The sequence below is a fragment of the Physeter macrocephalus genome, chromosome 8 (assembly GCF_002837175.3).
Source record: "Physeter macrocephalus isolate SW-GA chromosome 8, ASM283717v5, whole genome shotgun sequence".
NCBI lineage: Eukaryota > Metazoa > Chordata > Mammalia > Artiodactyla > Physeteridae > Physeter > Physeter macrocephalus.
The window spans coordinates 57,016,478-57,037,873 of record NC_041221.1 but is presented as its reverse complement, the minus strand read 5'-3'; the positions used below and the strand labels follow the sequence as shown (position 1 = coordinate 57,037,873).

At 40.6% G+C, this 21,396-nt stretch overlaps 1 protein-coding gene across 1 annotated transcript in view; it reads right to left on the bottom strand.

The window, feature by feature from the left end:
• Positions 1-21,396, bottom strand: part of ITGA2 (integrin subunit alpha 2) — a 112,258-nt gene that overhangs the window by 65,918 nt on the left and 24,944 nt on the right. The window contains exon 3 of the mRNA XM_055086887.1: positions 13,485-13,605. Coding sequence (XP_054942862.1) covers positions 13,485-13,605 — 121 coding nt within the window. The remainder of the gene's footprint in view (positions 1-13,484; positions 13,606-21,396) is intronic.

The window sequence follows — 21,396 nt, the reverse complement described above, 5'->3', positions numbered from 1 at the left end:
ATGGACTTGAGGACATGGGGAGGGGGAAGGGTAAGCTGGGATGAAATGAGAGAGTGGCATGGACTTATATACACTACCAAATGTAAAATAGATAGCTAGTGGGAAGCATCCACATAGCACAGGGAGATGAGCTCAGTGCTTTTTGACCACCTAGAGGGGTGGGATAGGGAGGGTGGTAGGGAGACGCAAGAGGGAGGGGATATGGGGATATATGTATATGTATAGCTGATTCACTTTGTTATACAGCAGCACCTAACACACCACTGTGAAGCAATTATACTCCAAAAAAGATCTTTAAAAAAAAAAAGGGCAGAAGACCTGAATAAACGTTTTTCCAGAGAAGAAATACAGATGGACAACAGGCACATGGAAAGATCCTTATCATCATCAATCATCAGAGAAATGCAAATTAAAACCACAATGAAATAGCACTTCACACCTCTCAGAATCACTATCATCAAAAAGACCACAAATAACAAATGTTGGTGAGGATGTGGAGAAAAGAGAACCCTCGTACACTCTTGGTGGGAGTGTAAATTGGTGCAGCCATTATGGAAAACAGTATGGAGGTTTCTCAAAAAACTAAAAATAGAACTACCATATGACCCAGCAATTCTACTTCTGGGTATTTATCTGGCAAAAAACAAAAACAAAAAAACCCACTAATTCAAAAAGATATGTGCACCCCAACATTCAAAGCAGCATTTTTTACAATTTCCAAGATATGAAAGCAACCTAAGTGTCCATCAACAGATGAATGGATAAAGAAGATGTGATACACACACACACACACACACACACACACACACACACACACACACACACTGGAATACTATTTAGCCATAAAAAATGAATGAAATTTTGCCATTTGCAACAACATGAATGAACTTGGAGGGTATTATGCTTAGTGAAATAAGTCAGACAGAGAAAGACAAATACTGTATGATATCACTTCTATGTGGACTCTAAAAAGTAAAACACACTTGTGAATACGACAAAAAAGAAACAGACTCACAGATACAGAGAACAAACTAGTGGTTACCAGTGCAGAGACGGAAGGGAGGAGGGGCAATATAGGGGTAGAGGATTAAGAGGCACAAATTACTATGTATAAATAAATAAGCTATTAAAGATATATAGTACAACACAGGGAATATAGTCAATATTTTATAATAACTGTAAATGGAACATAACCTTTAAAAACTGTGAACCACAATCTGTATACCTGAAATACAAATAGAAATAGGAATTGAAATGTTGGCTATTAGTAAGTCCCAATATTCACTTTAACGGAGGGAGAGAATCATAGAGCAGGATTTGAAGTGCATGTTTGAACATATCTGATGTTCTTCAAATTCATGACAACTCAGAGGAAGTTAGGAAACTTATGAAGACTCTGTATTGTAAAAACTATCTTCCAGCTCGATTTTTCTCCATTTGTACAAATCTCTGGTCTTCATTCCATAGTGGAACTACACAGTATTACCTCTGATCTTTGTGTGCAGGCTACATCTTAAAATTTAAGAAAGAAAGAGACTGAAAAAGAATATACATATATACACGCACACACACATATATATATTTAATCACTTTGCCATACACCTGAAACTAACAACATTATAAATTAACTATATGTCAATAAAAATTTCTTTAATAAAGAAAGAAAGAGATAATCTGGCCCTTGCTTACTTTTCCAGCCCTGTTTTCTCCTGGTACATTCCTGAAATTCTGTATTTTAGTCAATAGACTCTGATCTGGTGGAGAAGCTGAGTTCTTCTTGCTTCTAAACCTTCACACATGCTGTTCCCTGGCTGGGAAATTCTGCTCATTAGTTATGTCTCCCATTAGACAACCACTTCTTCCAGGAAGTCACCTGGTTCTTCCACATTTGAGCAAGGTGGATTTCCTGAAGACTTTCATAGCCTCTGAGCTTTCCCTGTCCACGTTTTCATCATGTTACCCTGGAAGTGCTTGCCTCCTGACTAAATCCCCCCTAGAGAGGAAAAGTCCATGGGGACTAGGAATTGAGACTATAGCACTGAGTGACTAGGTGTTGAACAAATGAATGAAAGCACAGGTGAACAAACGAATGGATGATTCTACATTTTAAAAAAAAATTTTTTATTGGAGTATAGTTGATTTACAATGTTGTGTTGATTCTACATTATTACCTAAGAGAATTCTCTTGCTTGAGGAAAAGTTGAGTACAACATTTTTAGTTCTGTTTTTATTGAGGAGAATTTCTTTCTGTCCAAATTGAAGAAAAAACAGACAAACAAGAAGAGATGAAAAAACTCCACCAAGTTGAGAGGAAAGCATTATATGGTTACTGTTCTCTCTGCTGTTCCTGATTCAGTCTCCACCTATCCATGATGCGTTTAACTTGTGTCTTTATTTTTTAAACAAAAGCTGACTGAGGAGTCTGTAGGGAACAACATAGCACCTGATAGCAAGAAACTATAATAGGAAGTGTGGCTTTGCCCCTTTACATACTGGGAATTGATATTAATTACAGCAAATCTTACAACAGCTGGTACTGAACGAGAGGCTTTCCGAACATTATTAACTTCCTGTGCAAAACGAGTCTGAGATTATGTTATCTCCATTTTCCATATAGAATCGCTGAGACACAGAGATATAAGCAACTTACTCATATTCACCTAGGTCACGAGAGCCAAGCATATCTGATTCTGACGCCCAAGCTCTTGACCCTTAGGCTATTTATTCTCTTTCCTATTAGTGGCAAGAAGGCCTGGCAAAGGGCCCAGGTTACTGTCTGAACAGATGGGTTGGGCTCCAGAATCATCAAGGAGTAGGAACTGGAACCTGAGGGTCAGGCCACACCTACTGAGATGGGGGGTGTACTGTTTACAGACAGGGAAGAACAGCGTATGTTCAGACGGTCCCAAATGTGGTCATTTGAGTGGCTTCTACTGTGCACCTTTCCCTTCCGCCCTCAGCATATTCCAGAGAAACACACTGAGAAACAAAAGTTTAGTGTTTCTCACCTAAAATTTAACCATTTTGTTCCTCAGAGCCTCCAGCAGTAAAGCTGCATCACTAGCTACCTGTTTTCTCAGTGAGAAAGCTCAAAAGGCCACTTGCTGTTTCCTATCGACTAAGCATCCCCTGGACACTCTCCCCCCACCTCCTCCTATCCCCTCCCAGAATTCATGATTTGATAACCTCAAGGCTCAGGGAGATGATGACATCTCCACCACCACCGTGAAAGTTACCCCCCCCACCCCATTCATCAGACAGGAAGAAGAGAAGGCAAGCATCTGTGCAGCTGTGTGCCCCTTAACAGGAAGTTTGTGAAAGGACCTGAGATTCTCACACAGAACACATATACCCCTGGCAGCATTATGCCATATTGAACCCTTAACACAAAACAATGGAGGACAGAGGCAAACCAGACCATTTTGGTGACTGTTGAAGAACAGCAAGGATGCCCTCATCGTGTATGATTCATTCTTTAAATACTGTGAACCACATTAGTAAGTAGGAAGTCACAAGTCATACTAGTGACCACAGAGAATGTTTGTAAAACCATTGCTCACCTCCTTTATTGGCAGTGTTTCCAGTACGTTCTCCTCCTCCCTTGCACCTAGTGAAATCCTTGTTCCTGACAACTCACCCTCACAAGGAAAGGCTATGACACCACCCATGGTTACTCCGAGGGAACTGTGACATTCTCAGATTAATCAGACAGAAAGATGAGGGAGGCAGATATATTTACCTATAAAATTTTATGTAATCAGCTGTAGCAGGAAGAAACATGCCAGGAGAGAATGTTATAAAGGTGGGGAATAGGATACGTTGGTAGGTAAACCCTGCTGAAATGTGGCAAAGCCTCTTTGAAGTTACGGATTTAATTTAATCACAACCAGACAAAGAGCTGCGTGAACAGTCGTGTGTGCTGATTCTCAAAACAAAACAAAATCCCAAGATATAAACTCCTCTTTTCCTACAGTGAAACTGGGAATTCTTCCAAGACTACTTAAAATAACACTTACTGTTCAATTATCTTGTGGGAAAATAGTGATTATATAGAGTTCCAAAACATAGCCAATCTGCCCACCTCCAGTGGAATTCAAAATACTTTGTTTAGTTAGTAAACAGTATTTACGGTGGTGTAGGTAGTTTTAAACCCACAATCCAGGGGCTGTTATAAATATCTTCCTTTGGTCTGTGATTTTCTAAACTCTCCAAGCGTTCCTTCGATATTAGAGACTTTTCCAGAGATTATGGACAGAGGTGCACTTAAAAATATTGACACTAGGGCAAAGCATGTTTTATTTGATTCAATAAATGTTTTTTAAGATCTTAGGGGGCTGACATGTTGCACAGCTCTAGCGGGTACCATTCCCACATGCATGGTGTGCCCTGGCCTTGTGCAGTATACAACCTGCGACACTGTACCTGGTGGCCAGGCCAACTGTGTGCCAGACTCAATTCTAGGCACTGGGGAGATATTAGAGAGTAAGTCAGTCAAAAATTTATGGCCTCACAAAGGCTACATTCTAGTGGGAAAAGACAGACAATAAGTGTAATAAGTAAGTAAAACATACGGTGATAGTGATCAGTGCTTTGTGGGAAAAGTGAGGAGGATAAAGTTAGGAGTGTGAGGTGGAGGGTGTTATAATCTTTATTAGGAGGGCCAGGGAAGGCCTCACTGAGGTGACATTTAAGAGTAGATGGAGGGAAAGGATTAAAACCGTAAGACTCTGGTGGAAGAGTAGTCCTGGCTATGGGAACAGCAAGGGCAAAAGCCCTGTGGCTGGACCAGAATACACAGGGGGGAAATTGTAGGAGATGAAGTCATGTTGGTCATGGGCCCAGATCATGTAGAGCCTTGTATGAAATCGTAAGAACTCAGCTTTCCCTCTGAGTGAAATATGAGAAAGAAAGTCACTGGAGTGTTTTGAGCACAGTAGTGGTATGATCTGACATATTTCAGAAGGATTTTGAAGGCTTCTCTGTTGAGAATGATTGCATGGGGGTAAAGGCGGAACAGGTGAAGTGCTTAGAAGGCACCTGGGATAATACAGGCAAGAGGTGATGCCAGGATCCTACGGGGCTGGCAGAAGGGAAGGTGGTGACAAGTGTCCTTATTTCAGATATATTTTGAAGGTAGGGCCAGCAGGATTTCTTGAGAGGTTAGTTTTTGAATAATAATAATAATTTAAAAAAGGATGACCCCAAGGTTTTCAGCTAGAACTACAAGCAACCGAGTGGCCATCATCAGATAAGAGGGATACGGTCAGTAGAGCAAGATTTTGAGGTAAGGGAAGCTCAGGAGTTCAGGAGGAGGTGTTTTCAGTAGGAGATGTCTATCAGCCATCCATGGTGGTATTTTGTTTGGCATTAGAAGCTTACTATATATAATACCCACATTAAGATGAGAAATTTCAAAGCCTACAGCTCATAAATATAAATACTGTTCCTTATATCGTTTAGTTCCAGGCCACTGAGAACACAAGGAGTCCGGTGAGTTCCATATGGCTACCTGCTTGGAACATAAAAGGAGCTGGTGATGGGAAGAATTCACCTGTAAGACTTCACACCTCTAGGAAGGGAGAAGATGGGTAAGAGAGCTCATTTTTAGCTCTTGGCTGGGAAACACTGCAATTATAATTTTTTTTTTTTTTTTTGCAGTACGCGGGCCTCTCACTGCTGTGGCCTCTCCCATTGCGGAGCACAGGCTCCGGACGCGCAGGCTCAGTAGCTGTGGCTCACGGGCCCAGCCGCTCCGCGGCATGTGGGATCTTCCCGGACGAGGGCACGAACCCGTGTCCCCTGAATCGGCCGGCGAACTCTCAACCACTGCGCCACCAGGGAAGCCCGCAATTATAAATGTAATAGCTAAACTCTTTGGCATATGTTGAAAGGCAATTTTAGTCTCCTGGCCTCATTATGCTGCCTCAGACTTCTGTGGCTGCCAGATCACTTCCTCAAGTAGTGGGATGGCTACACCCTCAAGGTCTTTCTTTCAGTTCCCCAATGCGAAGTCCACTGACTTCATTAATGTGAGAACATCTTAAGCCTACTGTTCTGTCTCACAAAAATCCTGGAAATTAGCTTTTGCACTGGAAGCAATTGAATGAATAAAAACTGATTCTGTTACGTTGACTCATCCAACATGCAGTTTTCCTGAAGTTAAACTCAAAAGCCAAAATAGTCAATTTAAAGCCTTGTGATGGTATAAATTCCACATTCTTGTGCCCCGGCGGGGAGGAAAGGAATGCTTTTAAGGTCACACATTTTTATAAATCAAAGCCCATGAGATAGTACTTTTAAATAGGTGCTTTGGCAGATGGCTATCAATGCTAAGAACTGGAAAAGCAACCATATTTGTAAACTACTTTACATTTTATAAAGCACATTTTATCCTTTATTTTATTATAAGGATCTTCTTTGATCCTTATAAATACTCTGTGAGATCAAATATTATAACTACTCCTGTTTTCATATAAAGAAACTGACTCTGTCTGATTGGCAGCAAAGTCTAGATCTGCACCTATGCCCTTTCACTCCAAACCTCCAATTCTTTCTGTCTATTAAGCTGACTTAGAACTCTTCCAGGAGAGCTACTCACTGTTGTCCTGTCACCTGGGCCCTACGCAAATTAACAAATAGGTTCCACCTTAGCATTTGCCAGATCCTTCTTCAGAGAGAGTTGATGGATGGAAAAGTTTCAGACAAGTAGCCACCAGGAAAGTGTGTGTGTGTGTGTGAGTCCCAGCACCATCGTGAATGAACTCATTCTAAACACAGACATTCAGGCATTAACACAGAGGAAAGCTTAAAATGATAAGACTAGCTGGTGAGGCACAGAGGACTTTCACAGATCACTGAAGGTCTCCAGATACTCCGGAGCAGCAGATCTATTCCACATGCAAGTCACAAAAGATGGGCATGTATGCGTGTCCCTATGTTTGTGGGCACACATACAAATTTGTGTCCAGAGCAGGGAACATTTCAAGTGCCCTTTCTACTATAATGCAAATCATTTTAAAAATTTAGTCACAAAGATAACTTTAACTTAGTGGGAAAAAATTAACATCTGTGATGTGACAAAGGTAGGTGAATCAACACTAGAGTGGTCCATGGGGGTCTAAAAGGTACTTGGTTCCCTACTTACACTGCCCCCACTGCCAGCCAAGGGAAAGTCATTGTTGATAGGAAACACGCCACTTTGTATACCTATATTAATAGTGTTGGTTTAAGTACATGACAGTAGCATAGTAATTAGTTATAAAAATGTTAACAGTAAGTTTTTTAAACTTAAAAGTGCAAGGATATATTACAGTCAGACTTCTAATGCCTTTGCAGAATCAAAAATATGGCTAAGTTAGAAGTTGGTGAAAATAACTAAAATGTAATGGAAGAACAAAAAGGAATACATATGTCATGGATTTAAAATAAAAGCAAACCTTGTGAATAAGCAACGTAAGCATGTTAAATGGCACGACCAGGAAAACCTTAATGTCAAGAGAATTTTACCTTTGGAAAGAGACATAAAGGAGGATATCGGCTAATATTTAAAGGCTGTATAATGAAAGACAAAGACAAGATTATTTTGGAAAAGGGATCAGGAGAGCATCCTTGGCCAAGAAGAAGAAGACATGGACCAAAGCTAATCCGTGACAGATGAGAAATGTCTGAGGATGAGGCAGTGGAGGGAGGTGGGGAGGAACTAGTTATTTCAAATCCTGATTTTCCTCCTGTATATTTTTACAAGGAGCTAATGAGAGTACCTCATATGTGCACAGTAGTTTGGCTTTTGAAGTGTTTTACTGTTATTCTCTCACAAGGTGCTAAAAACTTCTGGTTTGGTCAGGATGGCATTTTCTTTGTGCTCTAGAGAGGTTGTGTGACTTTCCCAGTCACCCAGCTAGTGGTGGGGAAGCTGAGGGTAAAACCCTTCTGTTCTGGGTCTTGACTTACATGACAAAGCCCTGTCTATGAGAGAACGAAAAGACAGATGGGAACTGTCGTCCCAGGCAACCCTTTTCTGTAACAATTTTTCATTCAAAATGCTAAATGAAGTTTATCTTACTTTATAAAGTTTATATGAAAATTATATTTAAATATTATTTATAAATGCCAATTACATTCTGCCACTTTCTTCCTTGGTTACTTATAAAAATATGTCCACTTGGAACACCTCACCTCTGTTTGCATTAATCTACCCTATGCTTATTACTTCTTAGCTCTGTAAACTTAGGCAAACTAATAAAGCTTTCTAAGTCTCACTCCTCTCCTCTCATTTGTAAAATGGGTAATTATTTGACAAAGCTCTTAAAGAGTCATCGTGAGTATTATGTGTTTGGCAAAGAATTTACCAGTATTGGTATTACCAATGTACTATATGACATAATCTTTGATGTCTGTTGCCGAATTGAATGTTACTTCTTTATTATTTATCTAAAATTCTCTACAAGAGATATTTTGTACAATCTGTTATATTTGTAACACACGTAATGCTTTACTACAGTTTTTCTTAATTAAAAAGTAAAAACGGGGACTTCCCTGGTGGCTCAGTGGTTAAGAATCCACCTGCCAATGCAGGAGACATGGGTTCGAGCCCTGGTCCAGGAAGATCCCACGTGTCATGGAGCAACTAAGCCCGTGCGCCACAACTACTGAGCCTGCGCTCTAGAGCCCACGAGCCACAACTACTGAGCCCACGAGCCACAACCACTGAGCCCGTGTGCCTAGAGCTTGGTGCTCCGCAACAAGAGAAGCCACCGCAATGAGAAGCCCATGCACCTCAACAAAGAGTAGCCCCCGCTCAATGCATCTAGAGGAAGCCCATGCGCAGCAATGAAGACCCAATGCAGCCAAAAATAAATAAATAAATAAATAAATAAATTTATAAAAAGTAAAAGCTATACTATATATAGATGGAAGTTTTTTTTTTTTTGGCCATGGCACTTGTTCATTATATTTCTCCTCTTAAAGGACAAGCATGCACTGGTCCTCACTAGAACAAGAAAATACATTTCTACAACTGGAAATACCCTCAATTCCCAGACAGTCCTCGTCACACAAGTGACTGCAGTGTCCTAAGGTTTTTGAGTCATATAATGAGCTCAAACGGTTCTTGGGACAGGCCCTCAGATGAGACAAACAGAAAGAGTGCATATCACCACAAGCTTCCAGGAAATGACTTTAAACATATCACAATCCTTTGTGTAACTGTTTGTGATAAGGATTGCATCACCTACATTCAAACATCCTGTGTATAAAGTGAGGGCTCCAAAGTGGGATGACCCTTTGTGGGTCTCACTCAGGGGAGAAGAGACCACAGCGTTGCGTACAGGTAGAGTGCTCTGGTGCTCTATTCGTGAGGTAATCTTGCTTTTAAAGTCATCCAGCTCACGGGACACCATGAGAAAGTTTCAAGAATTTGCAAAGCTGTATTACTACTGTTTTTAGAATAAAAGTCCACAGTGTAAGAAAAGTGTGATAAATAAAACTAGCAAAGGAGTCAAGATTATTTTGTTAAAATCTTGTAGATCCCAGTGCAAAATATGCCTATAAAGTCTTAGAAAAACGGGACCTATGGAACAGCTAAAGTTGTACTTTAAAAAGAGTGGAGTGTGGTTTAAGAAAACTCAGACTAGAGCTCTAAGCGAGTTGTCAGAAGGCAGGAAAGGACTGAAATACAGAGTCGGGGCTCCACAAGACAGACTGTAAAGAAAGTCCAAGCGAGCAGAGGAAAACTGCCAAGACAGCAGCTTCACAACAGGCAGTAGGGAGTAAAAAAACTAAAGGGATGTGTGTGTGAGTGTGGCTTACATATATAAAGTCTAAGGGAAAAAGACTCACAGTTTATTAAAGAAATTCATAGTAATATCACTTTCTGTGCCCGAAGTTAACTTGATTAGTATCAGAAGAAAAGTTAACGTTTAAACAGTCTTTCCCACATCTGCTACTCCCATAATGTCTGTGCAATTGTCATAAATTAGGAGTGGGGAAGGGCACAGTGCCAATTGTCAAAGCAAACAGGCAATTCTGGATTCCAAGTTTCGTGCTATGTTCCTCGAGCCGCAGGATTGTGAACGCTGCTGGGCCCACCCGGCCACCCCAGCACTGGAGCGGGAAAGCCCACTCACCTGGATCCAGCTCTTCCCTGACCTCCGAGCAAGGCACCTTGGCAGGGCCAGCTAGTGAGAGAGGTCAGGACGGAACCCTGGCCCTTTAGTGCCCCAGGCCTTGGTTTCTGTCTACTGGCTTCATTCTAAGCCAGCGTTCCCTGCTGCAGGTGACAAAGGGTCCTCACAAGCATTCATGCTCCCTTTTGAAGCAGAAGGCTCCAGACAGATCCTAGCTCATCTAGAACTCTTTCCCATGAATAAATGGGCTGTTGGTGGCTTATCAAGTAAGGGCTATCATTTATACCTGTCAACTAAAAAACGTATTCACAACCTAAAAGTTGAGAGAGTTATGTTTTATCCGGTGGGAAATTTTAGGACTTCAAGCCCTGGAGGCCGCATCTCAAGTAACCCTGAGAGAACTGCTCCCAGGAGGCGAGGGGGGAGCCAGGATATATAAGAGTTTTGCAACAAAGGGCAGGTAGTCTGAACGTCAAAAGATGACTGTTCATTAAAGAAAACCAGATAGGTCACGTTAAAGAATTTAGCTTCTTTAGAAAGCTAAATTTTCAGAAAATTTAGCTTCATTTTCAGAAAATGAGCTTTTAATCGTAAGTTAATATAGCAAGTGACACTAAAGGAACACAAATGCTGTTAACTATGGGGTTGGCACTTATGTCTCTGGCACTATTCGCGACTGCCTGCTCTGCACATCCATCTTCCTCGCTGACTCGACTCCACGCGCCTTCAGGTCAAGGTCTATGTTTTGTACTTCCGGCACCTCACATAGCATCCAGCCTGTGGTGCGTTAGAAAATCACGTCCATGACCTGGATGTTACAAGGCCAGATCAGTGAGGGACCCAGGCTGGCATGCGAGGCCAACTTCTGTTCTCTTTCCTTCCTGCTTCACACCTTCACAGGCTGTAGCCCTCGGGTAAGAAGCTCCCTTCTCTTCTTCCTGGGGGTGGGTATGCACATACCAGCTGGTGGTTATACAGAGGCTTGAGGGAAGGAAGGCCTCAATAAGCCTCATACTACATCTAACCAGAAAGCTCTATACTGGAGCTAAAAGCACCAGCCCAGCCAATAGTAGAGTGCTACCTTGTTGGCCACTAACCATTGTCTTGTGTTTATGTATCTTTCCAGAATGTCATGAGAAGGTCAAGGCAGGATTTAGAAATGCCTGGTATCCCCAGTCTTGGCATAACCCTATCAGCACCAGAATCTCGCCATAAACTGTTAACATATTTGTCTTTTAGCAATGCTTTGTATGCTTAGAGGGAGTTCTGGAAAGAGAAAGGAGATATGGCTCACTTTGCCAGGACTCTGCCTGCTAGGTTCCTGTCAACTTTGTCCCTTTGGGGCTTAACTTCCAACCTGCAGTGTGGCCAGTGCTTGAGTTGCCTACAATCCTTGACAGACTTATCATCCCTAACAGCATCTATTGCTAATGGTGCCTCTTTCTCTGTCCCAGAAAAACTGTTACTTAAAAAGAATACCCTCAAGTTTAATGCCAGGTTGTCCTCAGCAAGGCCATACTTATGAAGTGGACCATCGGAGTGCGTCTGAAGGTCTTGTTCAGCGCCTACGTAAGTCTGTCTGCTAGAGATCACTTTGTAGACTACCTCGGGGGAATCAGTGGGGACTAGGACTTTCATTCAGTAATTCAACAAGTAATTAGTGACCCCTCTACTCGATGCCAGGTGCCACTCTGGGTTCTGAGCACGTACCAGTGCACAAAGCAATGTCCCTATCCTCGGAGATAGAGCAGAAGATGCATTAATGAGCCTGTAAACATATAAAGATAATTTCAGACAGTAATAACTGCTATTTAGAAAATAAACCAACATAAAAGGCTAGAGAGTGACTGGGAGGTGCTGTGGAGTGCTAATTCAGACAGGCTGGCTCTGAAAGGTCTCTCTGAGCAGGAGGCATTTGAGCAAAACTAAGAAATAAGAGCCAAAATCTTGGGAAGACTGTCCCTTCCAGGAGAAAAGCGTGTGCACCGAAGCTCTGAAGCAGGAATGAGTTAACAATATTCTCCCACCTGTTCATCTCCACTCTTAAGACCCACTTCATGATTCACCTCCTCCAAGATGCCTTCTGTGACACACTACCCGTATGAGTGATCATTTCATTTTGTTTCCCCATCATACAGACAGGCATGCTTCAAAATGTGGATAATTTGGATTCTGAGTGTTTCTTTAAATTCCATTTTTTAGAGCACCAGACATAAGTTCACACAGGAAAAAGGGTATGATAGATGGCATATTGCCTGCCATATCAGTAAGCAAAGGATGCCACAGTCAGCATTGCAGCCACAGCCGATGATGAGCTGGTGAGCCCTGAGGGCACAGGAAGGAAAGAATACCTGCCATCTGGCAGCCAACAAACAGACTGCAACCACTCCCTTCGGTGAGCCCTGAGGAAACTCAGGGTATGAAAACACAGGATACTGGCCCCAGAGAGCTGAGGGGCACATCAAAGGAATGATTTCAGTGAGTTCAGATTCTTGCATCTTCCCATACATAGAAAAACACTCAGTTCTTTAACGTGACCTATCTGGTTTTCTTTAATGAACAGTCATCTTTTGACGTTCAGACTACCTGCCCTTTGTTGCAAAACTCTTATATATCCTGGCTCCCCCCCTCGCCTCCTGGGAGCAGTTCTCTCAGGGTTACTTGAGATGCGGCCTCCAGGGCTTGAAGTCCTAAAATTTCCCACCGGATAAAACATAACTCTCTCAACTTTTAGGTTGTGAATACGTTTTTTAGTTGACAGGTATAAATGATAGCCCTTACTTGATAAGCCACCAACAGCCCATTTATTCATGGGAAAGAGTTCTAGATGAGCTAGGATCTGTCTGGAGCCTTCTGCTTCAAAAGGGAGCATGAATGCTTGTGAGGACCCTTTGTCACCTGCAGCAGGGAACGCTGGCTTAGAATGAAGCCAGTAGACAAAGCTTTGCTGAAGGAGAAAATTTAGGGAACAATTCTACCACCTAGAAATGGTCCAGCGGCAGCACTAGCCAGCTGAGCGCTTACAAAGCCTAATGGATACCAGTTTACAGAGTGAGAAAGGAAGACAAAACTATTTATCCATCTATCTAACCTCAAATGGTCAAAATCTGGTATTATGAATTTACTATGGAATATTTACAGAAAATTTTCTATCTAGGTTTAAAAAAAGTACCTTTATGCCATCCCATTAATCATTAATCTGAGAGTTACCGACTCCCAAAGAAAAATCCTTCATTTAAGGATATTTGAAGACTACCCATTAATAACATATACATGCACCAATTTGAACAAGCAATTGTAGTCAAATATTAAATTTATTTAGTGTTTTTACTGAAGTCATAAAGAAGAGACTATTCTTACCAGTTGCCTTCTGGATTTATGAACTGCTGCACTGCATAGCCAAACTGTTCACTTGAAGGACCAGAAAATATCTTTGCTTCCGGGAGACCAACATTGTACGCCACACAGCAATTTAAAATGCCTATGAAGGAAAAATAAAAACGTAGTCCATATTTACAATTTGTGAATATAAGTTTGTAATATAATTATCAAAGACCACTTTAAAAAAAAAGTGTTTGAAGTAATAATTACTCTCTTTATCAATGTTTACCAAGAAATAGCGGCTACTGATTTTTAAGTACTAATTTGGAGCCCTGACACCATGCTAAGTACTTTACTTCCATGATTCATTATTTCATTCATCTTCATAGCAATCCTAAAATATGACTGGTTTTTTTTTTTTTTGGCCACACAGCACGGCTTGCAGGATCTCAGTTCCCCAACCAGGGATCAAACCTGTGTCCGCTGCAACAGAAGCGTGGAGTCCTAAGCACTGGACAGCCAGGGAATTCCCTGATTGCTAATATTATATTTGTTTTGCAGAAATTTCTGAGGTTCCTGGAGATAAGTGTGTCTCACAGGTAGAAAGTGATAAGGGAAGCGCAGGATTTGAACACGGGGCTGTCTGATTGAAGAGCTTGGACTCTTAAACAACATATTACCTCTAGGGATTAAGTAACTTCAGTTCTATTTGTCCTTCCTAATGCAAGACTCTAAACCACCCAAGGGCAGGGTTGGAAGGTCATCTTCTATTTCTTCTGAATCTCCCTGAAGATCTTGACACGAACTCTATATGAAATGTCTGTTGAAAAATCATTGCTGACTACATCAAAGGAGGTAAAAAAAAAAAATCACAGCTGCTTGAAAATTGTATCATTTTTTTCAGAAAGGATCATTTCTGAGAATGAAAATGTAAGGGAAAGGGGTCATATCTTTTATTCCAGCAAGAACTGCAGAAGTGGTTTTGCTTTTTGATGCTTCTTTCTGAGTGTTCGAGAAATGATATTCATTTTCAAAAACAACAAAGGCCTTGATAGGATAAAGCCTGGATAGACCTTTTTAAAAAAATCTTGTTTGTGACGGAAAGGGAAAGAGGGGAGAGAGTAAGCTTGATGAAGTCTCCCCCTCTGACACTGATAGCATTAATGCTGGTCATCCTACATTCTAGAGAAAGAAGGTTGTGTGGATATTAACTTTCTCTATGGAGATGGGAACAGGCTTCAAGCTGTCCGAGATCAGTAGTTGCCTTAGCAGACACTGAAGGCAGAGTGGACTTTTCAAAACTGACATCAAAGTTCCATTAATATGTGTTTTCACAAAGGAATAACCCACTTTCTGGGCCACAATGAAAGTGCACAGTATTTCATAAATCTATTGTTTCAGGCATCGAAAGGATGGAGAAAAAGGGCTGGCTCTTCCATTATGCCCGTGTACTTCTGGGGACAGATTCTGAAATGTGCTCCAAAGGAATAATGAGGTCAGTGATGAAGCTTTGGGGACTTAAAGTAGTTGACGTGCCCCTTTACCTGCCAAAATCATTCTATTGCGGATTTGTTCACTCAAGAGTGCTCAGCTCACTATTATTTTTTAGAAATAAATGTGCTGCCAGGAAGACAAGGACAAATCATTATTTTCAAATACTCTGTAGCAAAATCTACACAGCTGCACATTTGCAAATTTTCTCCTTAATATCTATTTTTGATATGCACCACTGCTTCTTTATACTTTTCAGGAAATAAAATGCAAACGAAAATAATGTAGCAAAGTAAGCAGAGAACCAGAACTGACATTCAGAATAGTGGTGTTTCCAATCAACAGTTTAACTTTACCCCATAGCGCAGAACTCAATAAATCCTATTTAAATACGTTACCAATTATCTAACAAACTAGTAAAAGCTTGGGGAGGTGATATCCAACTGTCTCCTCTTTTAAAATATCTTTTGCTAGAAAGACCACATATGGTCATATATATATAATAACCTCATTTTTTTCCCTATTAATTAGACCTTGGCAGATCATGGCATGACATGAAATCACGATGGAGCCCATTTTATCACGTAGCAGTTAAATTTTATTATATATATGCACAAATGTGTGTAGACATACTTATATGTATAGACTATGTGTATACATACATATATGCATGTGTATATACATACATATATAAACTATTAGTTAAAAATGTAAATCATATCATTTCATCTCTCTGCTTAAAACACCCCAATGTCTGAGAATAAAATCCAATTTCCTTACCACAGTTTCAAAAGCCCTTCATGATCTGGCCCTTGTGTATCTGGTGACTTTCACTTTCCACCACTGTCCCTGCTCACTGTGTTCCAGCCACACTGGCTCTTCTCTGTCCCTTGAACACATCCAGTTCATTCTGCTTATGGCCTTTGCAGCGGCTTGACCCACTGCCTACAGCACTCTTCCCCACTTGGTATTTGTGTCCTGCCACCTATTCACCATTTAAGTCTTTGCTCAAGTCTCTGCTGTTCTCGTAGAGACCTCCCCTCACTCCTCTACCAGCAACATCCTTCTCCATCATTACCCCAATATCACAGCGCTTATCATCTGAAGTGAGCTTATGTATCTGCATTGTTTTGGGTCTCTCTGCCTACTAAAATCTAAGCGACTTGAGAGCTCAGATCTTATTTCTTTTATTCACTCCTATTTTCCCAGCACCTAGGGTAATATTTGTTGAATGAAATGAATTTTTAATGAATATGTGTTCTTTGATGATGATTTGGAATATAGACAAAATTAGGGGGAGAAAGAGCACTCAGAATCATATCATTCTCATGCAAGTGCAGTTAATTTGCTTCCAGTATTTTTCCCTCTAATATTTAAACCATAATGTATATTCCAATTTGTAGCCTACTATTTCTTAATGCTTATGTCTGTCCGCCTATGTCAGAATCATCTTGATTCATTTGATCCCCACCAACCTTGTGAAACAGCAAAACCTAGCTATTATTACCAATGTACAAATATGGAAACTGCAACTCATGGAGATTAGATGTCTTTCTTACTCAGTGTCACACAATTGATAGTTGATATCTGAGTCTTGGTCTGGCTCATCTTCTCAAACTTATTGTCCAGAATTTTCATTCATAAACGGTCTGCTCATTTTTCTCACAAAACATGTCCTTCTGCATCACCATTCCTTCATTTCATTGATACTAAATCTCTTCTTTCCTGTACTTCAATCCTTCCCTCAAGAGCCTGCCACTTTTGATAAATCTGGACAATCTCAGCTCACTATACTTATTTTTCTCAAATATATATTTAAAACTCACTATGTTACCATTTCACACTTTGCCTATGATAGCTAATTAGCTTCTATAAATTTAATATAAGTATTCTAATTCAATGTCTATTTCCTCTTTATAATCCCACTGGTCATAGTAATGTGTTCCTATGTCAGTTCTCATAAATTAACTGAATCATATGGAAAATAACAACCCTATTCGGTTCATTGTGTTTCCTTACCCCCCAAACATGCCCACACACTAAGAAATGAATCATTCAAAAAATATTTATCCAACTCCTTTGTGCAAGGCATTTTCCTAGGTCCTGGAGATACAGCAATGAACAAAACAGACAAGATCTCTGCTGTCTTTGAGCTTCCATTCTTGTAATTCGAATAAAATAACGAACAGTAATATCATCATGGGATAAGTATTAAATTTCAGAAAGCTAAAAGAACCCTGATCCAAAAGTTGAGAAGAGGGTACATCTGAGTTTGAAGCCTTCATAGAAGAGGTGGCAAACCATGGACCTTGGAGGATGAGCTGGAATTCACTGCATAAAGAGGAAGGCCAAGGTCATTCCAGGCCCAAGGAACATCCTGCTCAGCATTATGGAGAAGTGAAAGAGAAGAGTATGGGGATGGTGAGAAAGGCCCAGCAAGTCATAGATTATTAATTTATACATGCCAGGACTATATTAGATGCAGTGAGTTTCAAGATGCCTTCAGCCTTGCCCTGTCAGGGTCATGTCAGAGTGTAACTCTTCTCTCCTGTCCTCACGCTGATGCCTGTGAATGCAGTAACAGTGCAGCAAAGTACTTATCCAAGGTGACCTTGCTGTATATTTGCTGATAGTAACCGAGCCCAAGTATTCAGTGAATCTCACAAAAACCTACTGCAAAAATAAGCAATGTATGTCCTGGAGGGTTAACTAATTTCCTCTCTGTCCACAATTAAAAGGGTGTCGTGTTTCATCCTTGATTATAACCTGGCTTGTTGTCATTTTTATATCCACAGGCAAACCAGATAGTTAAGCACACATTGATTAATGCAAACTTCTTTTTTCTTCCACTCATTTAAAAATTTTATAGCACCTCCTGCCCTGAGAGTTCCTGCTCATCTCTGAAACAGATTTCTGGGAAACTTTAATAGTTAAGAATTAGTTTAAGCAAATAAGGAGTTCATTCTCCCACTTTATTCTAGAACCTGATTTTAAATTATAAGATAATTCAAAAGAGAAATAAATATATGTTTGGTAATGAGATATAGTAAACCCAGTTTTGTTCTCAATATGTAGTGAAGCTCAGAAAGGAACAAAATCTTCGGAAAACAAGGGCAGAAATAAATGTATTAAACAAAATATATCATTCTATACTCAACACAAAATTTTGTCAGGAAGTGTCTTGATTTCCATGATATCATTGTCAGAGCTCAATGACACATATTTGTAGTAAAAGATGGTAGGAAAGTCTAATTTGTGTGGCTAATGCAAAACTTAAGCATATCTACATATGTTGAAGGGCAGGTGGGGCTGGCTTTTCACGGAAGGATCCAGAGAGTTAAAGGGGAAAAAAATTCACATTAAGAGAAGAGAATTAAGGCCAAAAGCAAGAGGTAGAATTGGGAAGAGAGGAGTATTTCTAACTAGGACTCTCTTATTGCATTCTGGCCCATTCCTGCAGATGTATGCTGGCATTTTCGGGAGGAAATGTCTCTGTTAAGTAGTAAACAAAAATATAAGAACTCTTTTAGTTATAAAATAAGTCAGGGGGATGTAAGGTACAGCATGGTGACTACAGTTAATAATACTGTATTGTATGTTTGAATGTTGCTAAGAGAATAGATCTTAAAAGCTCTCAACACAAGAAAAAAATTTGTAATTATGTGTGGTAATAGATGTTAACTAGACTTATTGTGGTGATCATTTTGCAATATATACATGTATCAAATCATTGTGTTGAAAACAAACAACCCAATCAAAAATGGGCAGAAGGGGCTTCCCTGGTGGCGCAGTGGTTAAGAATCTGCCTGCCAATGTAGGGGACACGGGTTCAAGCCCTGGTCCGGGAAGATCCCACATGCCATGGAGCAACTAAGCCCGTGTGCTACAACTACTGAGCCTGTGTTCTAGAGCCTGCAAGCCACAACTACTGAGCCTGTGTGCCACTACTGAAGCCTGTGTACCTAGAGCTCATGCTCCACAATGAGAGAAGCCACCGCAATGAGTAGCCCGCCCACCACAACGAAGAGTAGCCCCCACTTGCCGCAACTAGAGAAAGCCCGCACATAGCAACAAAGACCCAACTCAGGCATAAAAAAACAAAAACAAAAACCAAACTAAATATAAAACTACCATATGATCCAGCAATCCCACAACCGGGCATATATCCAGAGAAAATCATAATTTGAAAAGATACACTCACCCTGATGTTCACTGCAGCACTATTTACAATAGGAAAGACATGTAAACAATCTAAATGTCCATCAACAGAGGAATGGATAAAAAAGGTGTGGTACATATATAGAATGGAATATTACTCAGCCATAAAAAAGAACAAAATAATGCTATTTGCAGCAACATGGATGAACCGAGAGATTATCATACTAAGTAATGTCAGACAGACAGATACCATATGATATCACTTACATGTAGAATCTAATAAAAAATGATACAAATAAACTTATTTATGAAACAGAAACTGACTCACAGATCTTGAAATCAAACATATGGTTACCAAAGGGGAAATGTGGGGGGAAAGTGATAAATTAGAAGATTGGGATTAACATATACACATTACTATATATAAAATAGATAACTAATAAGGACCCACTGATTAGCACAGGGAACTCTACTCAGTATTCTGTAATAACCTAAATGGGAAAAGAATCTGAAAAAGGATGGATATATATATATATATATATATATATATAACTGATTCGCTTTGCTGTACACCAGAAACTAACATAACATTAAGTCAAATGTACTCCAATAAAAATTCTAAAAGTTAATTGTGCTGTACACTTGAAGCTAATATTATATGTCGATTATATCTCAATAAAAAATAAAATAAAATCCAAATTACTCATATACATGAACTCTAAGGTCTGAATCTCTATGAAAGTGCAAGCACAGGGTGTCACTGCTTTAAGGATGTGGAGCAAATCTCTATCCCATGGCTGGTGGGGACTGGTCCTCAGAAGCTGCAGAGGTATTGGCAGAGGCAGGGGCAGCAGGAAGGTCCAGTTATCACCAAGATGCGGGGGAACTCTCTTAGGGGACAGCAAAGGTTCCCAGAAGAACCGTGCTTAAGAGTCCAGGAGAAACACTCTCATCTAAATCAGGGATGGGTAAAACTCCAGGTATGATCTGTCTTGGGGCAAATTTCTCCCCATCTGGGGGTCTGTGAACCTAGAAAATAATTTCTGTGCTTCTAAAAAAGGATGGTGTGACAGGCATGTGAGAGACATTTCCATTTAAAAGGGAGAGATCAGAAGGAATAAAGGAGTCGCTGGTACCAAGAAAGTTTAACATAGCAGGTCAAATTCCGTTAGGTTTTCAGGCCTGAAAATAATCCTCTGTTGCTCAAGGCTCTGTCCTCTGGGCCTGCAACAGCTCTATCGGCCTCTTCTTCTTTGTCCCCTTCAGTCCAAGAGCAGCATTTCTGCTGAGACAACATTCCTAAAAACCTTGTAGGTCTCCGGTGTATGTCATAGGGATCTGTGCCATTTGACAAGAGAGCTCTCCACAGATCTCTCCTGGATAACTCTCTCTTCCTGGCCTCTGCTGAGACGGTTGAGAGGATTCAGGAATCACACACCTAATCCATTCAGCAAAACGTTTTCCAACCACACCCTTGGCCTTCCCTTCAGAGCACACTTTCCTAACAATGAGTCTTCTAATATTTGCTCTTTTTTTTTTTTGAATCTGGATAGACTAAGAATTTCTCAAATCATTAAGTACTATTCTTTTTTTGTTTAATGCTTCCTTCGTCAATTTATCTCTTTCCTCTTGCACTTTACTACACTTTACATTCAGCAAGGAAAAAAGCAGCCTGCATCTTCAACATTTTGCTTGGAAATCTCCTCAGCTAAATATCTAAGTTAATTGCTTGAAAGCTTCCCACACAACAGTAGGACACAGTTAGGCCAAACTTTCTGCCACTATATAACAGGGATCACCATTCCTTCAGTTTCCAACAACAGGTTCCTCATTTCCTTCTGAGCCCTCACTGGAAGTGGCTTTGACATTCATGTTTCTCCCAACAGTTTCCACAAGGCAATCTTCAAAGCCCCTCTATCTAAATAAGGTAATATTCACAGATTTTGAGGACTGAGATATAGAAATATCTTTTGGGGACCACCGTTCAATTCAATATGATGGGTATGCCAGTAAAGTTAGATCCTGCCCGATGTTTACCTGGGCCATTTTTTCAGGGTTGTGTTTACAGCAAGAAACCTTGAGGGTAAGGTAATCTCACTCTCCAGGACAAAGAATGGGTTTGCTGAATTCTTTTTTTTTTTTTTTTTTTTTTTTTTTTTTGTGGTATGCGGCCCTCCCTCTGTTGTGGCCTCTCCCGTTGCGGAGGACCGGCTCCGGGCGCGCAGGCCCAGCCGCCCCGCGGCATGTGGGATCCTCCCAGACCGGGGCGCGAACCCGGTTCCCCTGCATCGGCAGGCGGACG